The sequence below is a fragment of the Lepidochelys kempii genome, chromosome 3, assembly GCF_965140285.1.
Source record: "Lepidochelys kempii isolate rLepKem1 chromosome 3, rLepKem1.hap1, whole genome shotgun sequence".
NCBI lineage: Eukaryota > Metazoa > Chordata > Testudines > Cheloniidae > Lepidochelys > Lepidochelys kempii.
This window is the reverse complement of record NC_136382.1, coordinates 83,377,652-83,401,920: the sequence shown is the minus strand read 5'-3', so window position 1 is coordinate 83,401,920 and position 24,269 is coordinate 83,377,652. Positions and strand designations below refer to the sequence as shown.

Sequence of the window (24,269 nt, the reverse complement as noted above, 5' to 3'; positions counted from 1 at the left end):
GGAAACCATGTTTTATAACCTGATATCACAGCAAATTTAAAACTGGTGAAGTAAATGCTTTTTAAAACAATGAACAATTAGCCTGTGGAGCTCATTGCCACAAGATCTTATCAGGTCCAAGAGCTTAGCATGCTTCAGAAATGGATTGAACAATTAGGCCCTGATTCAGCAAAGCTCTTAACCAATTCTTAACTTTTAGCACATGTTTAACCCCCCTCTTCCTCCATCGACTTAAGTGGCATTGATCATCTTACTTGTTTATAAAACACCAGGTACCCCTCTAGTCCTATATATGGATCATTATTTATCGTAATGAATAATGACACAACTAACATCACAGTAGCCCATTTAATCAACGAGCTATGTGAGGCACTGTACAAAATGCTAATATACAATATTTCATGCCCACACGCGGGCATCCTGCTGCCCCAGGAACCTGGCCAAAAAAAAGTAGGCAGTAGTAACTCTGCAATCATCTCATAAATATTTCAGCTCCTTTGAATGTGCTAGTCAGTCCCATGGTTTTGATTTTGCACCAAGGGCCACTAAGTATACCAAATGCAGGGGCTTTTGCTTTGTGTCTTCACAGTAAGGCTGAATGAAAAGTAATCGCAGTAGTATTATTGTTCTATAGTACCACAAATGAGCTTGTCTCTTTCCAGCTAGCAAGGAGATGAAGTCCCTGCCTTAAAGAGCTCACAATCTAATCAGACAACAGAGGGGGCTGGGGTACAAGAAAGAGCACAGTGATGAAGTTTAGATTTGATTTTATTAGGTATATATTGTATCAAGCATTCTGGAGCAAGACTAGGTTTTAGAAACCTCATAGAATCATAGAATATCAGGGTTGGAAGGGACCCCAAAAGGTCATCTAGTCCAACCCCCTGCTCGAAGCAGGACCAATTCCCAGTTAAATCATCCCAGCCAGGGCTTTGTCAAGCCTGACCTTAAAAACCTCTAAGGAAGGAGATTCCACCACCTCCCTAGGTAACGCATTCCAGTGTTTCACCACCCTCTTAGTGAAAAAGTTTTTCCTAATATCCAATCTAAACCTCCCCCACTGCAACTTGAGACCATTACTCCTCATTCTGTCATCTGCTACCATTGAGAACAGTCTAGAGCCATCCTCTTTGGAACCCCCTTTCAGGTAGTTGAAAGCAGCTATCAAATCCCCCCTCATTCTTCTCTTCTGCAGGCTAAACAATCCCAGCTCCCTCAGCCTCTCCTCATAAGTCATGTGTTCCAGACCCCTAATCATTTTTGTTGCCCTTCGCTGGACTCTTTCCAATTTATCCACATCCTTCTTGTAGTGTGGGGCCCAAAACTGGACACAGTACTCCAGATGAGGCCTCACCAATGTCGAATAGAGGGGGACGATTACGTCCCTCGATCTGCTCGCTATGCCCCTACTTATACATCCCAAAATGCCATTGGCCTTCTTGGCAACAAGGGCACACTGCTGACTCATATCCAGCTTCTCGTCCACTGTCACCCCTAGGTCCTTGTCCGCAGAACTGCAGAAACTTCATGAAGAAGTGTGTTTTAAGGAGGGGTGATTGGCTGTATGGCAGGCTGGGTCAGGTAGATAGTTCCAACAGAAATTGCTCCAACTGCAACAGGAAGTTGTTTTTTTTTTATTTAGAACAAAAGTATTTGCTTCTAGGGGAGGTGGTGTGGCCTGGTGGATAAATCCCTGGCCTGGGATTCAGGAGACATGGGTTCAGCTGGCCCATAGTCACCCAGCTCTGCTGCTGGGTGACTGTGGGCCAGTTGCTTCCCTTTTCTGTGCCTTGGTTTTCTCAGCTGTAACAACAGCCATCCTAGGGCTGACTGCTGGTCCATCTAGCCCAGTAAATTGTCGTCTGACAGTGGCCAATGCCAGGTGCTTCAGAGGGAATGCACAGAACAGGGCAATTATCAAGTGATCCACTCCTTGTAATCCAGTCCCAGCTGCTAGCAGTCAGAGGGACACCCAGAGCATGGGGTTGCATCCCTGGCCATCTTGGCTAATAGCCATTGATGCAACTATCCTCCATGAAGTGATCTAATTCTTTTTTGAACCCAGCTATACTTTTGGCTTTCACAACATCCCTGGCAATGAGTTCCACAGGATGGTTGTATGCTGTGTGAGGAAGTAATGAGAATAATATAGATCTCTTCTGTAAAGTGCTTTGAGACCTACTGACGAAAAGCGCACTAGAAGAGCTAGATGGTGGTATTATTACACAACTGAGCTCAAGAGATGCTGAAGCAATAATTGGAATGAGTCTGTATTTGGGGCATGATCCAAAGTCCATGAAATACAATGGAAAGACTCTTATTGAGTTCCGTAGATTTCGGATCAGACTCCTGATCCAGCTGTTTTTACCACCATGATGAAACAAAGTGGTGGCTGTTTTAAGCATTTGCAACCATTGGCAGATACCTGTCTTGCCAATAAATTGTTGGACAAGACAAGTCTTTATCAAAGAGTGTCTGTCTCTCCACAAGATCTTGGTCATGGTTTGGGGTTGCAGCTAATGGTGCTGACTTCCGTAGAGCCTAAAGGACGCTTTGCACACCTTCGCTGGTTTGGGTGAAGGTTCGTAGGCAGCGACATCCCTTATAATGAGTATGGACGTTAAAGCTGTTTAATTTTCCCCAAACCATTGTTCTCTAGCATTCTGTAGTCTGTCCATTAAAAACAAAGAAAAATCAGTTGTAAGAAGAAGATCTTGAACTGGCAGATGTAGAATGTGGAATTCAGCGTTTCGTGTGCTGTAGAATAGCCAATATTCAGTCATGTGCTCTTGAAGCTTATCACTATACCAAAAGACAAAATGAGGGTGATGCTTTCAGGGCCCATATATCATCATGCCAGTACTCTTTAATTACAAGGTAACCAGCCATCATTTGATTGGATCGACATCGGCAGGGTAATTGCACCGTATTATTACACGGTAAATACTCACAGAGCTTATGGGTATGTCTACCCAGCAAAACCCCCCTCTCCCCTTGCCAGTCTTCAGAGCCCAGGCTCCAGTCCAAGCCTGACCATCTACACTGCTACATTTAGCCCTGTAGTGTGAGACCCGTGAGCCAGAGTCAGTTGATCTGGGTTCTGAGACTCACTGCGGCAGTACTTGTTTTGCTGTGTAGACGAACTCTTTGTCTCAAAATCGTACCACAAGTTAGCAGGATTACTAAGTGTAACTACATAGCAACTGACATTTACTAGATAGAAAAAACATGATACTAACCCGTAAACCATGTTAAGAGTCAAATCCCATTTTCATTCGCCCCACTTGAGTCATTGAGTTTTGCACCCGATTTACACTTGTGAAACTGAGAGCAAAACTTGGCCCTAATTTACTATGTAGAAAAAAGAGCCCGATTCTCTGCTGCTTTGAGCCTCGGCTAGTTATTTAAACCTGAGTAGAATGTGTGTAAAATGCCCCATTGCAATGTGTTTGATTTTATACCCACTTTGCTCAAGTGTAAATAAGTACACAATGGGGGTATAATACTGTATCCTGCTACTTAAAGTGTTACTGCTCATTGCAAATCAATGTCAGTTACTTTTAGTCCATTATCTTTCAAAGAGTGAAAGGAGTCTCTTGGCTGGAAGTAAAATGATGCAAGAGCAAATTGCTAATAAGTGGGAGTTCAGTGGAAGTGAAATGTGAGGGATAAAAATAAGATGCACTGTATATATTTTCATTACCCAAATTGGTTATGTCTTGCAGCTGAAGTCGCGTGTCCTGATGACTCCTTTAGCAATCTCTCCTCCAAGAAGCACACCAGAACCTGATATTAGTTCAATCCCTCAGGATGCAGCTACAATACCCAATTCAGCTGCCCCACAAGCTCTCACTGGTATGTTGAATCAAATGCCGCATTGCGAAGCAGTGGGAAGGTACAGTAGTTTGATCGTCAGATATTTGTGCTTTCTAAAACAAACTTAATCCCTGAAAAATGCAGACTGAAGGATCTAGTACGTTTGCCAACTAAACTGATTGCTAAACACACAGAGCAGAGATGGAGCATGTTGCCTTGTGAGCTGTAACTTTTTATAAGACTGTATATTCAGGAGTGCTGGAACAATTTGTGCAGTGGGGGTGCTGAGAGCCACTGAGACAAACTGTAAACACTGTGTTTGACGAAAACCACTTCAAGCCGGGGGGAGGCACCCCTAGTTCCAGCACCTACGTGTACATTTTGACTGAGTAGTTTGAGGGTTGGTTAAGAGAGTCAGTGGGCCTGATTCTCCTTTGCACTGCACTTTGTATAGTCATTTCCACCTGTGCAAAGTTCAGGTAAAACAATATCATTCTGATTTTGTAGCATTTTATACACCCTTTGAATAGGTGTGAATACCTATACAAGGTACAGAGAAGTGGAGACTCAGGCCCATGTATAGAAGTCCTGCTTCTGTGTTTTTAATCCAGGTTTGGAACAGATCTCAATTCTATTCTCCATGAATAAATATATCAGCCTCTCCCGTGCACTTGCATTTCTAATATCAAAGTTGCACTGGCATTAATGAAGCAATAACCGGAATCAATGGTGTAGTGTGAACTTAATTTTGGGAAAAGAAGAAACTTACATTTATTGGAGAGGGAGGAATGTGATCTAAGGACTCTGGGTGAGATTCTCAGCTGTGTAAATCAGCATTGGTCCATCAAAGTCACTTACATGGACTTATACCAGCTGAGGGTCTGGCCCTTTCTATCTGACAAGGTTTAATGATTTATGGAAAATAAGGGCCTGATTCTCTTCCCACTGACGTTCGAGTTATCAGAAGTAACCATTTAAGTCACATAAGTGAGAGGAGAATCAGCCCATAATTTGGAGGAGGGTGGATTTATCCTGAGACTTCGATACAGAAACAGGTTTGATAATGCTAGATATAAACAAAACCAAAAATCCTCCTTAGCTCAGGCATGCAAAGAAAAAATCTCCCTTCTTCTTTGGTAGCATTCTAATAAGAATATAATATTTTGCACTTATTTAATTCCTTACATTCTGGATCACAAAGTGCTTTACATATATTAAAAAACAGAGCTTCACAATACCCTGGTGAGATAGATATTGCTATTCCTAATTTACAGGAGGCTAAGGTGAGGCCCAACGGGTGAAGTGACTTCTTCAAGTCTGTGGCATTGCTGGGAACAGAGTTCATGAAACTTGAGCTCCTAAATCATTTAGGCCCTTTTGAAAAATTCCCTCTAAGTCTCTTGAATGTTAGGAGACTAAATGTTATCCAGGAGACGCCTCCTTCCACCAGATCCTTCTTATTCATTCTTATGACCAAGAATTGGGTGCTGCAAATGACCAAATCTAGTTTTAGGCAAATGAAACAGATCCCAGAGTCAAATTCAGAAACACAAACACAGATAGAAATCGAGTCTTGATATTCTGTTCTATCAGAGGTTCCCCAATGGTGGATGAACGTTTTGTGGGGGGTACGGCGGGGCCTGGGCCAGCCCCCATGGAGGGTGGAGAGGGAGTGCCACCCAGTCCTGCTCTTCTGCTAGCTCTGCTCTGGCTCCACCCGCAGCTGCGGCCCCAGCTCCTGGCCCTGCCCCAGCCTCAGCCCTCGACCATGGCCCAGCCACAGCTCCACACCTGGCCACGGCCCCGCTGCTGGCCCCACCCCCAACCTCGGCCCCTGGCTAGGGCTCTGTTCCCAGCCCTGGCCCCAACTCCAGCTTCAGCCCTGGCCACGGACCCCTTATCCCTCTCTGTGGGCCCCCCTCCTCCCAGGAGCCACAGCCCTGCTCCCAGCCCCAGCTCTAGAGGGGGCATGCACAGGGGTAAAGTGGGGCGCGACCCTGAAAAGTTTGGGGACCACTGTATTATATCTTATGTTGTATTTGATTAGTAAATCTATAGTCTAAGAGCTCTCCATAGCTCATACACCCTGCTTATATTTTTAACTATATTGCATCTTTCTATGTACAGCACTGTGAAGATATAAAGCGCTATGTAGTGTTAAGTATTAAGTATTCATTAGTATTCATTAGGGTGATGCAAACTGTACATTCCTTCCAACATTACACAGCTGTCACCATGTCCTCCGCTATGTTTGATATTTGTTGTCACAGACCCGATTTCTGTCAGAGGATGATGTTATATTGCCTGGAAGATCAGAACTCCAGCACACTCAGTCAGCTATTACAATATATCTTACTTTAGACTTACCCAGGCCTGGTCTTACTCACCACGGGCTCATCGATAGTCACCCGGAAACTGAGATAACCTTCCGCATGCTTAAACAAGGCTCCTGCTAGCCAGGTGCTAACAAGGATTACCTTGGTACATCTGGGGCCCCTAACTACATTATAAACCATTTTACAAAACGGTGCTGCAGGACGCTTCAACGTGTGGCTGCCTACACACAGGTTTAGTCCCAGCAGCGCCCTCTGTTGGGGAGCTACCCATCCTATTACTGGTTTCAGAGTAACAGCCGTGTTAGTCTGTATTCGCAAAAAGAAAAGGAGGACTTGTGGCACCTTAGAGACTAACCAATTTATTTGAGCATGAGCTTTCGTGAGCTACAGCTCACTTCATCGGATGCATCTGATGAAGTGAGCTGTAGCGCACGAAAGCTCATGCTCAAATAAATTGGTTAGTCTCTAAGGTGCCACAAGTACTCCTTCTCTTCATCCTATTACTGTTATCCTTATTCTCTACTTCTCTATTCAAAAGGTTTACAATATAGGGGCAAAGTTTCGCCCTCGCTTCTCTGAAGGCTTGGGATGGGGGCAGCTGAGTGTGTGGAGTGAACTATTCTGCCTTTGCAGGGTATGATGGCTCCTGAGGAATTTGGAGGCAGCCCAGTCCGCAGGTCTCTTCACTTCTGCTTCGGAAAGGCTCAACACGTAAATCTCCCAGGCAGTGCCTGTTGCAGGATAGCAATTTGTGTGCACAGTCCTGGGGCCTAGTTGGCCCCGCACTCTGCCCAGAAATTGCCCCTAGCGACCACCTTTCTGAGGCTTGCATGCAGGACCCCTGAGGTGTACAGATCACATTTCTAGCTTGCCCTCACCCTCTTTCCCATACACAGCCCCACTGCAGATCTTAAAATGGTGCAGAGGGCCTTCCTGTGGGGCTTCTAAACTCCAGGCTTAATTTCACTCCAAGTGAGAAACTTTTCAGAGTGTCGTTGGTCATATGACACAATCAGGTAGAAGCAGAAGGAGTCTGAGCTCAGGAGTCTGTGACAGTCCCTGTGAGCTGGCACAGAGACAGAACTTGGCACAGCATGATGGTTTTAGTATCATACATGACTCAGCCATTTTTTCAGGAACTTCCTTAATTGCAGGTGACTTGTCATCACTTATCCAAATATATACAGGGCCAATTTCTGCTTGCTTTACTCATCCAATGGGAGTAAAACCAGCAGCATTTAGTCATTTGTGTCACTGCGCATCATGATATTTCACACTGGAAAGGGCTCTTAATTAAATATCATGAAATATACAAAACCAGAAAACAGGGTTGGTTGTGATGTTAATATCTTTTAACAACTGTGTTGGGATTTTGTGTCTACAGTGTGCATTTACGTCAACAAACAGGCAAACATGGGGCCATACCTCGACAGGAAAAAAGTGCAACAGCTTCCAGATCACTTTGGGCCTGAAAGACCTTCCATGGTCCTCCAGCAAGCAGTGCAGGCATGCATTGACTGCGCACATCAGCAAAAGACTGTCTTCTCGCTTGTCAAGCAGGGCTATGGAGGCGAGATGGTGTCAGGTAAAACATTTTAAAAAGGCTTTGCAATAAATCTGAAAGTGCTATAAAATCATAACCTTTCTTTTAAATCTCAAGGTCATATCAGCGTTATTCAGATCATTGGGCCAGCCTCATTTCCATCCATAGACGTTAGGAGTAACTCTACTGAAGTCAATGGAATTGTACAGACTTGAGATTAGAATTAGGCCCCAGGCATACAGTATATTGGCACAAGAGACTACAGGATCTGTTTTTGGAATGCTGTGAAGTGATGGTCTCAAGTTGCAGTGGGGGAGGTTTAGGTTGGATATTAGGAAAAACTTTTTCACTAGGAGGGTGGTGAAGCACTGGAACGGGTTACCTAGGGAGGTGGTGGCATCTCCTTCCTTTGTGGTTTTTAAGGTCAGGCTTGACAAAGCCCTGGCTGGGATAATTTAGTTGGGGATTGGTCCTGCTTTGAGCAGCGGGTTGGACTAGATGACCTCCTGAGGTCCCTTCCAACCCTGATATTCTATGATTACACAGCCTAGTTCTTGATATTGACAGAACACATCATGTGTTTGAAAATGTCACTTGTTTGGCCCAACAAAGCAGCCAGTAAAAATCAAATATCAAAAGCACTTCAATTTCCTATCTCATTTTAAATTAGTTTCCTTTTGTCTTCTCACTTTTTTCTTGGCTCAAGAGGTTTTTTTTAATTAAACGGTGGGAAAAGAAGCAGTACAGGGGAAACAAAAGGATTGGACTAACATGGGCTGTGTATTAAATTTAATTTTACAGTGACATACAGCATTATCCATTTGCTTAAGCTATATGCGTTATGGGTGGGTCAAATACTACTCCTAGGTAAAACACCCATTGACTTCAATGGTACAAGATTGCCCTCTGTGTACAATCGATGGGCCAGATCTGCTCTCAGCCACACCCATGGAACCCCAGTGAAGAATAGAGAATAGAATTTGGGCCCATGTCTGGGGCAGCTAAGAGTGGAGATCACTGTGAACTGAAGGCTTAGCATGAATATTTTTTATATAGCAGGAGGATTGGGTTGCAGCTTTGGAACAACGGAATAAAATAAAAATAATAATTTTCAAATGAGCTCCTGAAGATAGAGAGCTGCAAGCAAGCAGTAAGGTTGAAATCACTCAGGATCCAGTCCAACCTGCATAGCAAGGACCACCCCAGCTTTGCCCTATCACTGAGACTCTCCCTCCGCTTTGTGACCTGGAGCTCTGTCCTGATGGGCAGCACTTAATGATTCCTCTCTACTCCTTTTGTTTCCCTTGGGCACTCTAACTCCAGCTACAGCTTTCTTGAGAGACACCAGATACACTCAGAAAATTATTCTAACTCCTTCCTGAAAACATGCAAATCAGCAGTGAGCCGTGCAGTGTAGTGTGAGGTTTCTACTGTTCATTTATTCTTCTCTCCTTGCGTGAGCACGATTCTCATTAACATTACTGAGGGGAATCGCCCCGTGGGCCAGGACTGCAAAATTCATTGGACTCAGGTCTTCTGATTAGAATTAAACTCAAGTACCAAAGCTGAAAACCTTATTCCGATTTTTTTTCTCTTCCTTCCCTCCCAGCAGCAACAGACAAGGGACAGGAGTGACCATCAGGACTGACCATCAGCTGTTTCTACTCTTAAAAAATGATATTGGTTCAGAACCTCAGCTGATATAAATTGACACAACTCCATTGAAGTTCATGGAGCTATGTTGATTTACATCAGCAGAGGATCTGGCCCATAATCTCCCACTCCCAGTAAGAAGCACCGAGGAACATGAGTCCTTCCAGCGTGAAGCAGAGTGGGAACCTTCACCCTTTGTTTGGAGTCATCTCAGCAGATGAACTTCCTGGATCTAGGAGACTTAAAGCCCTTATCCAGGAAGTAGCTCCTCATTCGCTCACCACCCAATTGCCTCCTTCTGGCAGGCAGTTGAGTGAGGCTTCCAACACAATTTCAGGCTGTAGACTTCACCTCCTTCCAGCCTAACTCCTTTACATAAATATTTTCTTCAAATGCTTCCCAGTCACACACCACACTTTCCACTACTTGAGCCACAAAGTTTGTCTTCAGATCTGATCTTCATCAAAGTCCTGGCAGGACTAGTGTTTGAGGTTAGATCGTTACAGAGGTGAGGGTCAGCTGCAAAATGTGGATCTGGATCTAGGGTTGTGGTTCAGATCCCTCTCTATGGAAAATATTCTATGCAACCAAAACAAACATTGCCTGGAACCATTTTCATATGCCATTAAAAAGACCTCTCAAACTGTTTTGCTCCCATGCATCGCTGAGTGTACTGAATTGTCCTCACTTGCTTTTCAGTTTCTGCTTCGTTTGATGGGAAGCAGCACCTCCTGAGCCTGCCAGTAGTGAACAGCATTGGCTATGTCCTGCGCTTCCTCAAGAAGCTCTGCCGCAGCCTACTGTGTGACAATCTCTTCAGTAATCAGCCTTTCCCACAGTATAGCAGCACCTCTGGAAACCCAGCGCAGTATGAGAATGGAAGACTGGAGTCAGGTGGGTTTTGATTCCACTACTGTTAAAGATGTGAGGAGGACCAGTGAAAATGAGGCTGTCCTCCTGGAGCCCTGGGTTTGCTAATGGACTTCTGGTTCTCGTCTAGAAGCCATTTCTCCAGCAAAGGAAGCAGCTCGCTATACAGCAAAGCTTCAGATAGTCAGACCACTAGCTCATTTCTAGTATACCCAGTGCTCTCATGACACCTGTGGGAAACTCCCAGCTGATAATGGCTTGGTTGATGGGCAGTAGGGACTACAGTAATCTATTTTATGTGTTCACTTTTCACCTCAGTGACCTGACACTAGCTACCATGTGCTTGCTATCCCCGTTCAACCTCAGACTCCCTGCCCTCTGATTGTTATACCTGTCTGTTGCTTCTTGTCTTCATTTAAAGGTTAAACTCTTTGATGGTCTCTTATTATGTGTTTGTGCATTATCGATCCTGACTTGGGCCCCTGGGTGTTACCGCAATGCAAATAAGAAATAACAACCATAATTAATAATGTACACTCTGGAATATTATGTTTCAGCGATTAGCTATGTGAGTGTTTCTTCTTAAAACTACTTTGTTTTGCAACTGATTCTTGAAAGAATGTGGCCTACCCAGGACTACATGCAAGGCAGCAATATGTTTTGTGGGGCCGTGCAAAGGATCTATACTTCAGACTTGTCTAGACCAGTATTTTTTAAACCCATAATACCCAGTGAGTGCAGCTTCACAGATGGAAGCAAGGGTGAAGGCTGCAGTGTAGACAGGGCTTAGATGTAGCGTAACTGCTCCAGAGTGTCACCTGTTGGGAGTTACAGGTCCAGAAATCCCAGCGTCCTCACAGCCGATGCGTGGTATTCTGACCCTGTTGAAGTCAATGGGAATTTTTCCATGAATTTACATAAGACCAGGATTTCACTCAGTATGTCCATAGACTTGTGCTTAGAGAGAGTTTTTATTTTAGAATAAGGAACTTTATACCTCCTGTGGAATGAAAGGTGGGCTTTTCAGTGCTAAGCCAGAAGATAACGCGCATAGATTCCAAGCCCAGAAAGGACCATTGTGATCATCTAGTCTGACCTCCTGTAGAACACAGGCTGTAGAACTCCCCCAAACTAATCCCTACGGCAGATCTTTATGAAAACATTCAATCTTGATTTAAAAATTGCCAGTGATGGAGAATCCACCACAGCCCTTGGTAAATTGCTCCAATAGTTAGTTAGTCCTCACTCAGACCAGGAAAGAAAGCTATTCTGTATGTAGCTTGTGGCAGTTTGTAAGCAATCCAACACATTGGGCCAGGTTCCTATTAGTTACCCTACTATAACTCCAGAGTAATGCCATTACCTTAGCAGAACTATTCTGGATTTACATAGTGGTAAACTGAGATCAGAATCAGGCTCCAACTTCTCTCACTTTTAGATCTACCCAATGAATATAAATCTAGATTGGATTTGTGATTCTTTAAAAGATTTGGTTTATTATGTGCTGAGCGCAGGCAATGCGCTCAGTGCTGTACAAACAGAAAAAGGAAGGTCTCTGCACCTTACAGTCTAAAGCAGATATAGACCAAACAAACCATGCATTGAAAGCCAAAACATCAAGCAATGCACTTTTAGTGTTCTCTCTCTCTCTCTCTCTCTCACACACACACACACACACACACACACACACAATGCTTGATGATTTAATGTTGCTAGGTCTTGCAGATGCTGTGTGTTTTAAGGGAGCTGTTATGTTTCACAGCCTACAAAGAGAGAAATTAAATAAAAACATAGGATACTCCTGCTGGAAGGTTGCAACGTAACACTACTTTATTCCTTACAATTCAGAACAGACAAGAAACCCAAAACAGAGAAATAAAACCTGCTGCTCCCTAAAACAAAAAGGCACAACTTGCTTTAAGCTGTCTCTTTTCAAACTGACTCTGATCACACCCACTATGCTACAGAGCCCCCTAGGCTGCAAGCAGGACCGAGGAACACCCCACCCCCTCTGTCTTAAAGCAATAGCTTGGAATTCTAGCACAGTCCTCAATACATCACAGATTTTGAAAATTTGAAAGATTTGAAAGAGGAGGAGTGGCTGATTGGTATCACAGGAGAGAAAGGGCATTACATTTGTAAGCAGCAGCCTTCAGGAAGATGGAAAGACCAGGCTTTGAATCTACAGTTCATCTGTATCCTTTTTCATGGCATAGATTATTTTCCTTTCCTTTTATTAACAAGAACATCATTATTGGTTTGGGAGCACATTCTCCTGTTGATGGTGTACATTTCATGGGAGTTACTTGTCTGCAATTGTGAGGAGAATGCTATATAGTGGCCACAGTTATGATCCCCAAATCACTCATTCATCTGGAAGACCCTAACCCTGTCTTCTTTACAAACCATGCTAGTGGGAGTTTGGGGTGCACAATCCATGCAGGAGCAGACTTTTCTGGAAAACTGATCCAGCTGTCATCTCACTCTGAAGCCACATGTTATGGGGGAAGAGAATTAGGAAACCAAACATTGAAAAGTTGTATTGTCCTGCTCAGAATAAGGCATTTCCAGCACCCCTAATGTATCTGTGAAGCCTGGACATTTGTATAGTAGTTGAGGGCATGCGCCTGGAGGCTTTGTGTGGAAAGTCTGTTTCTGATGGAAGGCTACAGTTCATTAGATGGGACTATTTTGTACTCTCTGCATCTCCTTTACAATGTCATTGTGTAGCCGCTATTTTGGAATACACTGTCTGCATTAGATACAGGGTTCAGTCATGGCTTTGCACAAGGCCAGAGTAAGGGGCAGCATGCTGTTACATTGCTTCAGGAGCAGCCTGGGAGGGAACCTGTGACTGAGAGAATTGTGCTCTCCCTCTGGATCCACTCCCTCTGGAGGGAGAGAGTAAACTGCAAGGTCTATACAGCGTGCCACGTGCATTCAACAGCACAGCTACGCCCTCCCCATTCCATTCCCCCTCCCACCGGCATGGGGCTGGGAACATAGTGGCTTTACAGAGCCTGCTTCCCTTTGTCTTTACCTGCACTAGCGAAGTTTCTCTCTCCTTCCCGAAGCCAGCTCTGCAAAGTCTCCTCTGATGTCCCATGTGAACCAGTACCTGTGGCCAATCTGAGCATAGGTATTAGCACCAAATTCAGACCAGCTGTAAACAGGTGCAACTCCCACAGAAGGTTCTGAGCCAAATTTAGTGGTGGTATAACTGACACATCAGACATAGTGGGTGCAGGAAACAAGTGCAAGTAGTAAAGGAATGTAAATGCATCAAGTCAGTGGGCGTGTCAAATGAGTGTCATTTACACACCAAAGGGGCGTAGCAGGAAAAGCAACATACAGAGAAGTGTAAGCTACAATGATGAGAGCTGGGTAGGTGGGAAATCAGTGGGAACTGGAGGGCTCAGCTCCTCTGAACATGAGGCCACTTTCAATCATGCGCCTAAATGTGGATTCAGGAGCCAAAGGTTAGGCATCCAGTTTGGGATGTTTGGCCTGTAATGGTAGAGAATCTCTCATTCTAAATGACTGACAAAACACCTTGACCATAATCTGCCATCACTGAAGGGTTATTTGTAGTGCCATTTTTCACCCTGAACTCGTGTTGGCCTTGGTGCTCAATTGGCAGTCAATGAAGAGTGTCACTTCAGAAGCTGGCTGCACATTCTGACTGCGGAGTAGATCATGAGGCTGTTCTGAGTGAATAGCCCCAAGAGGGGAAAGAATTTCTTTTTCATAAGGTTAACAGAAATAAAATGAGACAGAACTTACACTTATGATTAAACTGAGTGTCAATTACAGGCTGATTCTCCTGTACCTCACCTTGTGCAAATGTCATAACATGTCAAAAGGCAGCATAGAAAATCCCCTGGAAGCCACAATTCCAAGCCTCAGTTTGTTCAAAAGTATTTTCCTAACACGACTATCAACATCAGTGAATTTTGCAATGGGAATGCCGTAGTGATCTCATATCACTTCCTGTCATGATCTGTTAGACCAGGGATCGGCAACCTTTGGCATGCGGCCCATCAGGGAAATCTGCTGGCGGGCCAGGACAGTTTGTTTACCTGCAGCGTCCACAGGTTCAGTCGATGGCAGCTCCCACTGTCCGCGGTTCACTGTTCTAGGCCAGTGGGGGCTGCGGGAAGCGGTGCGGCTGAGGGATGTGCTGGCCGCCACTTCCCGCAGCCCCCATTGCCCTGGAACAGGAAACCCCAGCCAGTGGGAGCTGCGATCAGCTGAACCTGCAGACCCTGCAGGTAAACAAACCATCCTGGCCTGCCAGCAGCTTTCCCTGACGGGCTGCGTGCCAAAGGTTGTCAATCCCTGTGTAGACCATTGGGGGCAGTCATTGCTCTGTCACCGACACGATTTTTCCTTTCATTTTTAAAGTGCAGTTAATACTTATGAAAGATGCCAGGTGAACAGAACTGGGAAGCGAATGCTTATCGTTAGCTACCAAACTGGCGGGGCAGCAGCAGTGTGAGGTTCCCTACAGTGACCCATCCAATCACTTCTTCTGGCTTGGAGGCACCAATTCAAGGGGAGAGAATCTCACGTCCATGCAGTCCTTAGCCTCTCTGCTTATGCTATCACTAAGGGGGTCTGATTGTGATGCTGGTTTTTGTAATGTGGAGATCTGCCTACTGGGAACTGGACTGAGTCAGTTTCATTTCACGAGGAAGAGACACCAGGTGGTAACAAGTCTCTGTCACTAACAGCCTGGTTTGGATTAGAACAAGTGAACTAGAGGTGAAAGGTTCTATAACCAATGACTATTCCACTACCTTCATTTTTCATCTGAAGTCACATTAAGTCAGGTGCTTGCCATGCGACACGCAAATCTGACAGAGCATAGCACTATTATACATCAACCTGGCGCTATTAGTTTGGAATGGCTAATATCAGCTTCACATCAATCACTTTCAGCCTTTTAGGAGTGAGCAACTTATAAGAAACATCATCCGCTCCCCACTCCACTCCCCCACCCCGCCATGCCTACAGTATTTGCACTGCAGATGTGACGAGTGGCAATGTAGCTTTGAATCCAGTGTTATAAGAATGATTGATTATCACATGTAGTTTTGTTTCTCAAATATTTTTTTCTTAGGCATTCAGGATAATGTTTTGGTTTTTAGCCAGCCACCACCAGAGAGGGGGGTTGTTTATGTAGTGTGGCCATGGTTTCTGCCAGTGCCGGTGTTAGCCTATGGGGGCCCTAAGCCAGAATATTTTTGCCTTCCCCCCTCCCCCACATACACAACACATACTAATAATTAATAGGGGGTCCCCTTGAGCTGCTCGGGGCCCTAAGCAATTGCTTAGTCTGCTTATGCCTAGCACTGGCTCTGTTCTGACTGATGAACTATGAGCCAGATTCCACCATCCTTACTCACGTTGAATAGCAGCTTACTGTGCTACCGGTCCCATTCATTTCCTGGTACTACTCAGCCTGAGTGCGAATGGCAGAATCTATTCCAGCCATGCTACCCCCTTTGCAAATGCCATCATTGTAGATCAGGCTCTGTTCTGTGTGGGGTAAGTGGACAATGATGAGCCACTGAAGGGATTATTTTGGCACTTCATAGCATGAGGAATCCATATAGTGCCAGCATGTTATGTCATTGTTATAAGTGAAAAGATTACTTTCCTATGTATTGCAATATTGTATATATTGCAATGCAGCCCAATCCCATTCAGCCATATACTCCAGGAAATACAGTGAAAGCTTGGCACACACAGGATTTTGGTGAAACCGGGGAATCGATGCATGGTACATGTTGCTGTTCTTGTGCTTCTGTTAAGTCGACATTTTGATTGAATGAGGAGGCACATACTGTACTCTATAAATACCTCAGTGTATGTATCCTTGCTACAGTCAGTTATTATTGGTTTTGGAAACTCATTTACAAGATTATTGTCCAGGATCAGAAAATACATAAAAGCATTTAATGAGAAATTGACTTTACCCACATAAAGCCTATGAAGTGTAGGAGGGACGTTGGGTGTGATGAAGACTACCCTGTCAACCCTTAGCCAACGAATGGAGCTGAAATGCAGCTGCTACTCCAGTCTGTGAACTGGATAAGTGACCCCAGCCCCTTCATGCCACATCTACAAATAGGGTGACCAGATAGCAAATGTGAAAAATCGGGACAGGGGGTGGGGGGAAATAGGAGCCTATATAAGTAAAAGCCCCAAATATCAGGACTTTCCCTATAAAATCGGGACATCTGGTCATGCTACCTACAAAGAGCCAATTGACCAAGTACTACTCCCACTTACAGCAGTGTGAATCCTCAATCACTCCGTTGCCATCAATAGAATAACTCCAAATTTACACTGGTGTAAGTAGGAGCAAAGCTTGGCCTGCTGAATTTGTGTACTCCTGTGTCTTATGAACCTTCCTCTGACCAGCTACTAACCCCTCCTTCTGCATCTATGCAGCAGGGTCAGTACAGAGACCCCGCTCTGTTATGTGCAATGCAGAGACCAATCCCTCTCCCCACCTCTGTAGCTACTTCTGCTGTTGCTCCCCTTGAACTCATCATAAGAATTCCTCGTACTTAGTGAAGAGGGATTGTGCAAGGCCCTGTACACCTGGGTGAATTTCACATTGAAGGTGAAATTCCCATAATAAAACACCATAGGACATCGTGCAAAGCAGCAATGCTTTTCATGGTTTCTGTTCTCCAGTTTGGAATCTAGATGGTCTTTATTTTTAAAACTGCGTGTGCCTTTTAGCCTCTGTGCGCCAATGAATGTAACCCATGTGGTGACTTGAGGGCAGTTATTCTTGACTTACACCGACAGAAGAGAGAGGAGACTGTGCTATTGCGTCTAGTCATATTAATCCACTGACATCATGCAGTAGTCACCTTTCAGTCCTGCCCTTGAGGTATTATTCACTTGTGCCCACAGTCAGCTGCCAAATGTTAATGGCTACATAAAGGCCTGGTGGGAATTGCTGATATATTTATTTAAGCCTATATCATGTACAATGTTTTAAATGTCTGAGAACCCAGAACCATGAGGCCCTATTTATAGCTAGCCCCTGTGCCTATTCTTAGCACTGCTACCCTCATCTTCCCTTCTTCATAACCCATACTGTTTGTTACAACCATTTGTTGCCTCATGAATTAGACTGTGAGGCGTTGGGGCAGAGATCATGTCTTCCTGCGTGTACAAGGCCTAGCACAACGGGGCCCTGCTCCTTCTTGGGGCGCTATCACAGCCAGAGTGTGAGCACTCAGACTGAGTGGATGGAGTTGGAGTCAGGGGCCGAGAACCAGAGCTGAGGGTCAGAACCAGAGCCCAGGAACCAGAGCCAAGCATCAGACCGGAGCTGGAACCAAAGGCCAGGAATCAGAAACAAGGCAAAGGAGCAGGGTCTGTCACAGCCGCTGGCTGGGGATCCACCTAGCTGCACAGACAACTTCCTGGTGTCCCCGCCAGGTTTAATTAGTACGCCTGGACCAATCAAGGACCCCGGGACCACTGCCAGTCAGGTCCTTTATGGGTAGCCTGTCCTATAGTTCTTGGGCCCACAAGGCTCACAGCCTGTCTATCACTGCGCTGCCAGAGTTATCAAGGGGTGGCTTGAATGCAGCAGTTGCCAAAGGACTCGCAAACCCAGGTTCTAGCCCTCTCGAGCCTCACAGGTGCCCGTGCATTAGTACTACTGCTAAGTCCCACAGCCACATCACTCTGTGTTCTGATTGCGTTCGGTTTCACATGTGAAGTGAGCATAGGCTTAAGTAAATATTTGAATGAGTGATCACCAGAGAACTCCCAGGTGTACTGGAGGAAGTTGTGCTGGTGAAACAGAAGGTGTCAATTTCCCCCCTGCATCATTCTTGACCCAATACCCCGTGCAATGTTAAGCGGCATTGGCCTTCTGGAGATACTATGTTTTGGATGAAGTTCTGACCACATGTGGTCATCGATATTCCAAAGGCACTTTTAATAAAATCTGGAGCATTAACCCCAGTAGCCACTTTCAAACCTGCCAGCTGTGTTTGGCTTCCTGAAATTCCTCCTCCACTTTCAACTGCATATTTAATTTGTTTACTCTTGTTGTCTTATGTTGTATTGTGCTATCAAACGACTGCTGTGTTCCACCCCGGGGGTGGCTGCATTTAAATGATGGGCAAGAGACAATTCCTCACTTCACCCAATGGCTGGAGTGGCCGCTGCCGATCTTTCTCCTCCCCAATGAAGGAATAGGAGGATCTGTGAACAGTGAATCTTCCAGATTTAAAGTCATAGAATCATAAGACTGGAAGGGACCATGAGAGGTCATCTAGTCCAGTCCCCTGCACTCATGGCAGGACTAAGTATTATCTAGACCATCCCTGACAAGTGTTTGTCTAACCTGCTCTTAAAAATCTCCAATGATGGAGAGTCCACAATCTCCCTAGGCAATTTATTCCAGTGCTTAACCACCCTGACAGTTAGGAAGTTTTTCCTAATGTCCAACCTAAACATCCCCTGCTGCAATTTAAGCCCACTGCTTCTTGTCCTATCCTCAGATGTTAAGAAAAACATTTTTTCTCCCTTCTCCTTGTAACAACCTTTTACATATTTGAAAACTGTTATCATATCCTCCCTTAGTCTTCTCTTCTCCAGACTAAACAAACCCAATTTTTTCAATCTTCCCTCATAGGTCGTGTTTTCTTTAATCATTTTTGTCGCTCTTCTCTGGACTTTCTCCAATTTGTCCACATCCTTCCTGAAATGTGGTGCCCAGAACTGGACAAAATACACCAGTTGAGGCCTAATCAGCGCAGAGTAAAGTGGAAGAATTTTATTGAATTTGCCCTTACACTTTCCCAGTCCTGGCTATGCCAATGCTCTGGAAAAATATCTATGGAGCAGAGATCTGACTGTGCAAGGGATGTTCACATCCTGTATTGTGCTGCCTACATCAGGCACTAGCAAAACAATACCAGTTCCCCTGCAAAAGGCCTCTCACTGGCTGCAAAGGAGGAGGAGGGATTGCTCCTCTCTTTGTAAACACACTGTGAGCCTTGCACAGAACATGGTATAGCAATCAAAGTAGTTGTCTGGTCCAGTGGAAAGGGCACTGGAGTGGGAGTTGGGAGACAGGATTCTATCCCTGGCTCTGCCATTGGCCTGCTGGCTGACTGGGGGCAAGTTTCTTCATGTCTCTGGGCCTCTGTCCTCATCTGTCAAATGAGGATAATGATTCTCACCTTCCTTTGAAAAGCCCTTTGAGCATTGTAGATGAAGAACACTGTATAAGAGCTAAGGAATATTATTGCTATCTAAATTATTATGGAAATCTTGTCCTCAAAGTGACACAGGAGATACTGAATAAACAGAAGCACAGAAATTTCAAACCCTCAAAGGGCACGAAAAACAGTGTTTTCTCTTTCTAGTGTTGTGGCTTGTTAAATCTTGTCCTGTCATGCACTAGGAACAGTGCTCATGGTTTTAGCGTATGCTCATAATAAATGGCTTTTATGGTTATCAGTAGCTTCAGCTTGGCTTCAGTGTTTAATTACCTGCAAAGGCCATTTACTGCCTCATATATTCCTCTACCATGAACATTATCCCTTAAATGCTAAATAAAATATTACATTCACATTCAAAGGGGGAATGAAGGCACTGTGCAAGCCACCCAACCACAGCCAAATCTAATATAAAACATTTGCTTAATCTTTAAGTTGTTTGAGTTTGGTTTTTTGGGGGGGGCGAGTGGGGGCGCAGATTGACCACAGTGCTTGAATTGGGGCAGAGGGGGAAAGTATTTGTATTCTCAGGCTCTTTTCTTTCTTTTCACAACCAGCAGCTCTGAAAAGAGGGGGTATGACATTACCCCCCGCACAACCTCCCTCCCCTTTCAAGAACCGATTGACTGAATTTCAGTGAGGGGGTGTTATGTTACAATGATAAGTCATTTGTAACCCTTCATTTTGATGGAATAGAAATTGACCTTTATACACAGTCTTGCTTTCTGGACATAAAATTTAAGGTGGTGACTCGGTGAAGGAGCAGCAAGAGCTGCAAATTTTGAGTAATTTGTTACTTGTGAACTTGTCTCTCAAAAATGCCAAGGAGGGAGAGGAATGCTTGAGGGTGGTACCTGGGGATATAAGTAGGAGTAATAGGTGAAGTTAAGTAACAGAAAATTAAAATACAGTATCAAGAGAAGTTTCCCTATAGAGTGATCTGTTAGGTTGTTGATAGTCTCCCATTGCAGGCAGTAGAAGTCCCATTGTTTGCAACCTTTAAAACTAAACTGGACAAAACCCTAGTAAAGGTATAACAGGGAATAAATCCATCTTTGGCAGGGAGAGGGAGAGGGTGATCCAGTAGGTTAAATTCACCCCTGGTGTAGATCCACTGAAAACGATGTAGTTCCACTGAGGAGGAACTTGACCCAGAAGATATTTTTGATCTCTAACATCTATGATTGTATGTTTGGTAACTCAGTGATGGATTGAGAAGGCCTCCGAAAATTCTGCTATGATGTTATCAGTATTCAGACATGAATAAATGGCTTCTCTTACTTAACTCAGGAATGACCAACACTTTGAGCTATATTTGAAATTGAAACTCATGTGCATGCCCAGTAATGGAGTTGCTCCCACTTCCTTGGAACTCTGTGTCAAATGATGTGAACAAACCTCCCTCCAGCAGTCAACCCAAGAAGAAACATTTCTCATTCTCCTCTGGATTACTGCATCCATGCTCAATCTGAAAACAAACCATCCCCTATGAATAAGACTCGTCACACGTTGAAGGCTGGAGCCTTGTTGATCTCTCTCCTTCTACCAAGTGCCACTAAAAACAACTGAGAGGGAACATGAGTGACTTGCATTATTGAACAAACAGTTCTTTCAGAGCAATGGCTTGCAGTGACCTGGTTCCAGTGCAAGACGATTTACAGCAGAATCAAAATGTTGCTGATGTTGAGATTAGGGCAAAGGAGCCAAATATGGAATGGGGCTTTCAAAAGGAATCTAGATAAAGCTGTTTTTGATAACACATAATTCAAAGTGTGTCAACAAAGAATTTGGATGAAATGATTAGAGTAAGTGCCCAGAGTGTGATGGATGAGATAGCGTCCACTATGAACAAAAACACGCATGAGACAAGCATTTTAATTCATGTCTTACATGTCCAGACGTGCAGAATGAAGGTAAAATATACCTAGAGTTCTAGTAAGATGTAGAATATCATGCTTATGGTTAAATTTGTTTTAACTTGCTAGGATTTTTAAGATTTTCTTGGAATTTTTTTTCATTCTTTTGAAGCAGTTTGAATGTAAAATATCAGCAAGTGCTTTATTTTCAAATGAGTTAAATGAAAGTTAAATATGAATCTCCTATTCCTAAAACAGTGTGTAAAATATTTCATGTTGGTTAACAATGTGATACAAAATGCCCGTATTGCACGATGTCAGATCAACAGATGTGCTTAAAAATCCCACAGGCAACAGTCCACCATTATCACAAATATCATTTACCCAAGTGACATTTACATTAGTCAGTAACTTATAAAATTATTCATGGCCAACAGGGGAAGAAGGTCCTCTCAAACTTTTACCTCATGCCAGTTTGTGCCATGCTATATAGGGTTATTAATGTGTTGTGTGCAGTGTGATCGTGAACTTAGTGATACTGTGGAGAAAGGCTATGAAATTAAATTAAATGCACTTAGTGATACTATGGAGAAAGGCTATGAAATTAAATTTTTCATTGTTCATGTACAGGAAGCCCACATATGCCCACACGTGTAATACCAACAGACTCTGGTCGTCTGCAGGCAGGATCAAACCTGGGGTTTCCGGAGTTTAGTGCATGAGCCTCTCCTGCATGAGCTAAAAGCCATACGGCTGTTAAGCAGACTCATTAATCTCTCTCTCTTTAAATTATCTTGGCACCACTAGATGGGTCAGAACATCACACCCAGGAGGTGTGTGGGTTACACATGCATTATGTGAATTTGATGCGTATGAAAGGAAAAGACTGATAGAACTGACTAGAGTGAAGTACAGTGCATAATGGCACTGTGCAAACTCCTCCTCACAGCTATACCTATGTAACTTGGCACTCAGGTGAAACACTTCTGCTATTCTAGTTTTGAACCTTTTCTGATCAGAGACTAGTCAGGTGCACTGAATGTTGTGGTTTGGTGATAAGGACCAAGAACATGGGAGCATTCAATGGAATTGAAAGGTAGCAAATATAATATTGGAAAGAGGAAATACTTTTTCACTCATCATGTTATTAGACTGCAGAACTCATTGCCACAGGACACTGTTGAGGCCAAGATTTTTTGGGGGTGGGGTGGGAAGGAATTGGGCATTTATCTGGAAGAAGGATATCAAGAGTTATAATAGTGAATGCTTTAAAAAAAGTTTTGGGTAGAAAATAAAAACTCATGATTCAGGATTTAAACCAATGTCTAACTATTAGAATCATAGAATATCAGGGTTGGAAGGGACCTCAGGAGGTCATCTAATCCAACCCCCTGCTCAAAGCAGGACCAATCCCCAACTAAATCATCCCAGCTAGGGCTTTGTCAAGCCTGACCTTAAAAACCTCTAAGGAAGGAGATTCTACCACCGCCCTAGGTAACCCATTCCAGTGCTTCACCACCCTCCTAGCGAAAAAGTTTTCCCTAATAGCCAACCTAAACCTCCCCCACTGCAACTTGAGACCATTACTCTTTGTTCTGTCATCTGCCACCACTGAGAATAGTCTAGATCCATCCTCTTTGGAACCCCCTTTCAGGTAGCTGAAAGCAGCTATCAAATCCTCCCTCACCCTTCTCTTCTGCAGACTAAATAATCCCAGTTCCCTCAGCCTCTCCTCATAAGTCATGTGCTCCAGCCCCCTAATCATTTTTGTTGCCCTTCGCTGGACTCTTTCCAATTAGGCATCAGGGTGAGACCTTCACAGGGGTAAGATTATCCCATATCTTCCTACTGTGGGGTTCTTGAACCTTTCTCAGACATTTGAAGACATTTCTCAGACTATTGAAGACAGGATACTAGACTAGATGACCCTTGGGTCTGATCATTTGGCAGCTCCTATGTTCCTAAGAGCAGATTTCCATTAAGGCAGAATTTGAACTTGTGAAAGGTGGAGGAATTGCCCAAAAAATGTGTAAAGTTGAAAGGTCATTTTCATTGCCCAGGTTCCCAAAAGGAATGATATTTGTTTATGCAAAATTCTTCATGAATAACATGTTTACAGTTTTTCCTCCCCCCACTGTTTTGCCCTTTTTTTTAATCTCCGTCCCCTGCTTTTTCAATTCTTTTCTGTTTCCATTTGCCTCTTACAAAAGACAGGGGGAAAGGGGAAGGAAAACCAAAAAAGAAAACACTGCTACATTTCCATTTACCAGTTACAGCAAAATAAACAGATCATTTTTTTAAGAAGTCATTTTTCCACAAAATTTTTTTAAGAAGCCATTTTTCCACAAAATTTTCAACCAGCTGTAGTGCAAGGTGAGTGCTTTAACCCACGCTGCTACCCAGACTCTGGGTAGTATACATTTATTAGTAGCCATTATTTTATGGCACCCAAAAGTTTGCTACATGCTCATATGGATGTCATAGAAACACAGAGCCTGCCTCAATTAGACTAAATACAGGAGAAATCACTCTTTAGCAGTTCGTCTCTACAGCAGTGCCATGATTTCAATATGCATAATAAATATAGGCACAAATGGATGGGGTTTAATTATATTTCCCTGGTCCTGCCTATGGTTTGATTGTTTTAAAATTAGTCCGATCACATATTCCTGTTGATGATGCAACAACTGCCATCCCATCATTAGAAAAATTCAGATGTGGCTGTGATGAAATGCTGTCATCAGATGCCACATTCTTGCTGCTCACTGGCTGTTTGTGGTTGCCTCAGTGATGCTTTGACTCCTGAGGGAAGCATCTCTGTGTCCCTCTCTTCCGGTAGTAGTGAGTTGCGTAGCTCTGCTGCCATAAAGCAGATGTGGCTCCTTTAAAGGTTTTATTGCCTGACTAAGCTAAGACAGCCACGGCATGG

General features: G+C 44.0%; 1 protein-coding gene across 1 annotated transcript in view; it reads left to right on the top strand.

The window, feature by feature from the left end:
• Positions 1 to 24,269, top strand: part of SCML4 (Scm polycomb group protein like 4) — a 113,256-nt gene that overhangs the window by 66,427 nt on the left and 22,560 nt on the right. Inside the window, exons 3-5 of the mRNA XM_073335165.1 lie at positions 3,726 to 3,855; positions 7,537 to 7,737; positions 10,048 to 10,242. Of these exons, the coding sequence (XP_073191266.1) occupies positions 3,726 to 3,855; positions 7,537 to 7,737; positions 10,048 to 10,242 (526 nt within the window). The remainder of the gene's footprint in view (positions 1 to 3,725; positions 3,856 to 7,536; positions 7,738 to 10,047; positions 10,243 to 24,269) is intronic.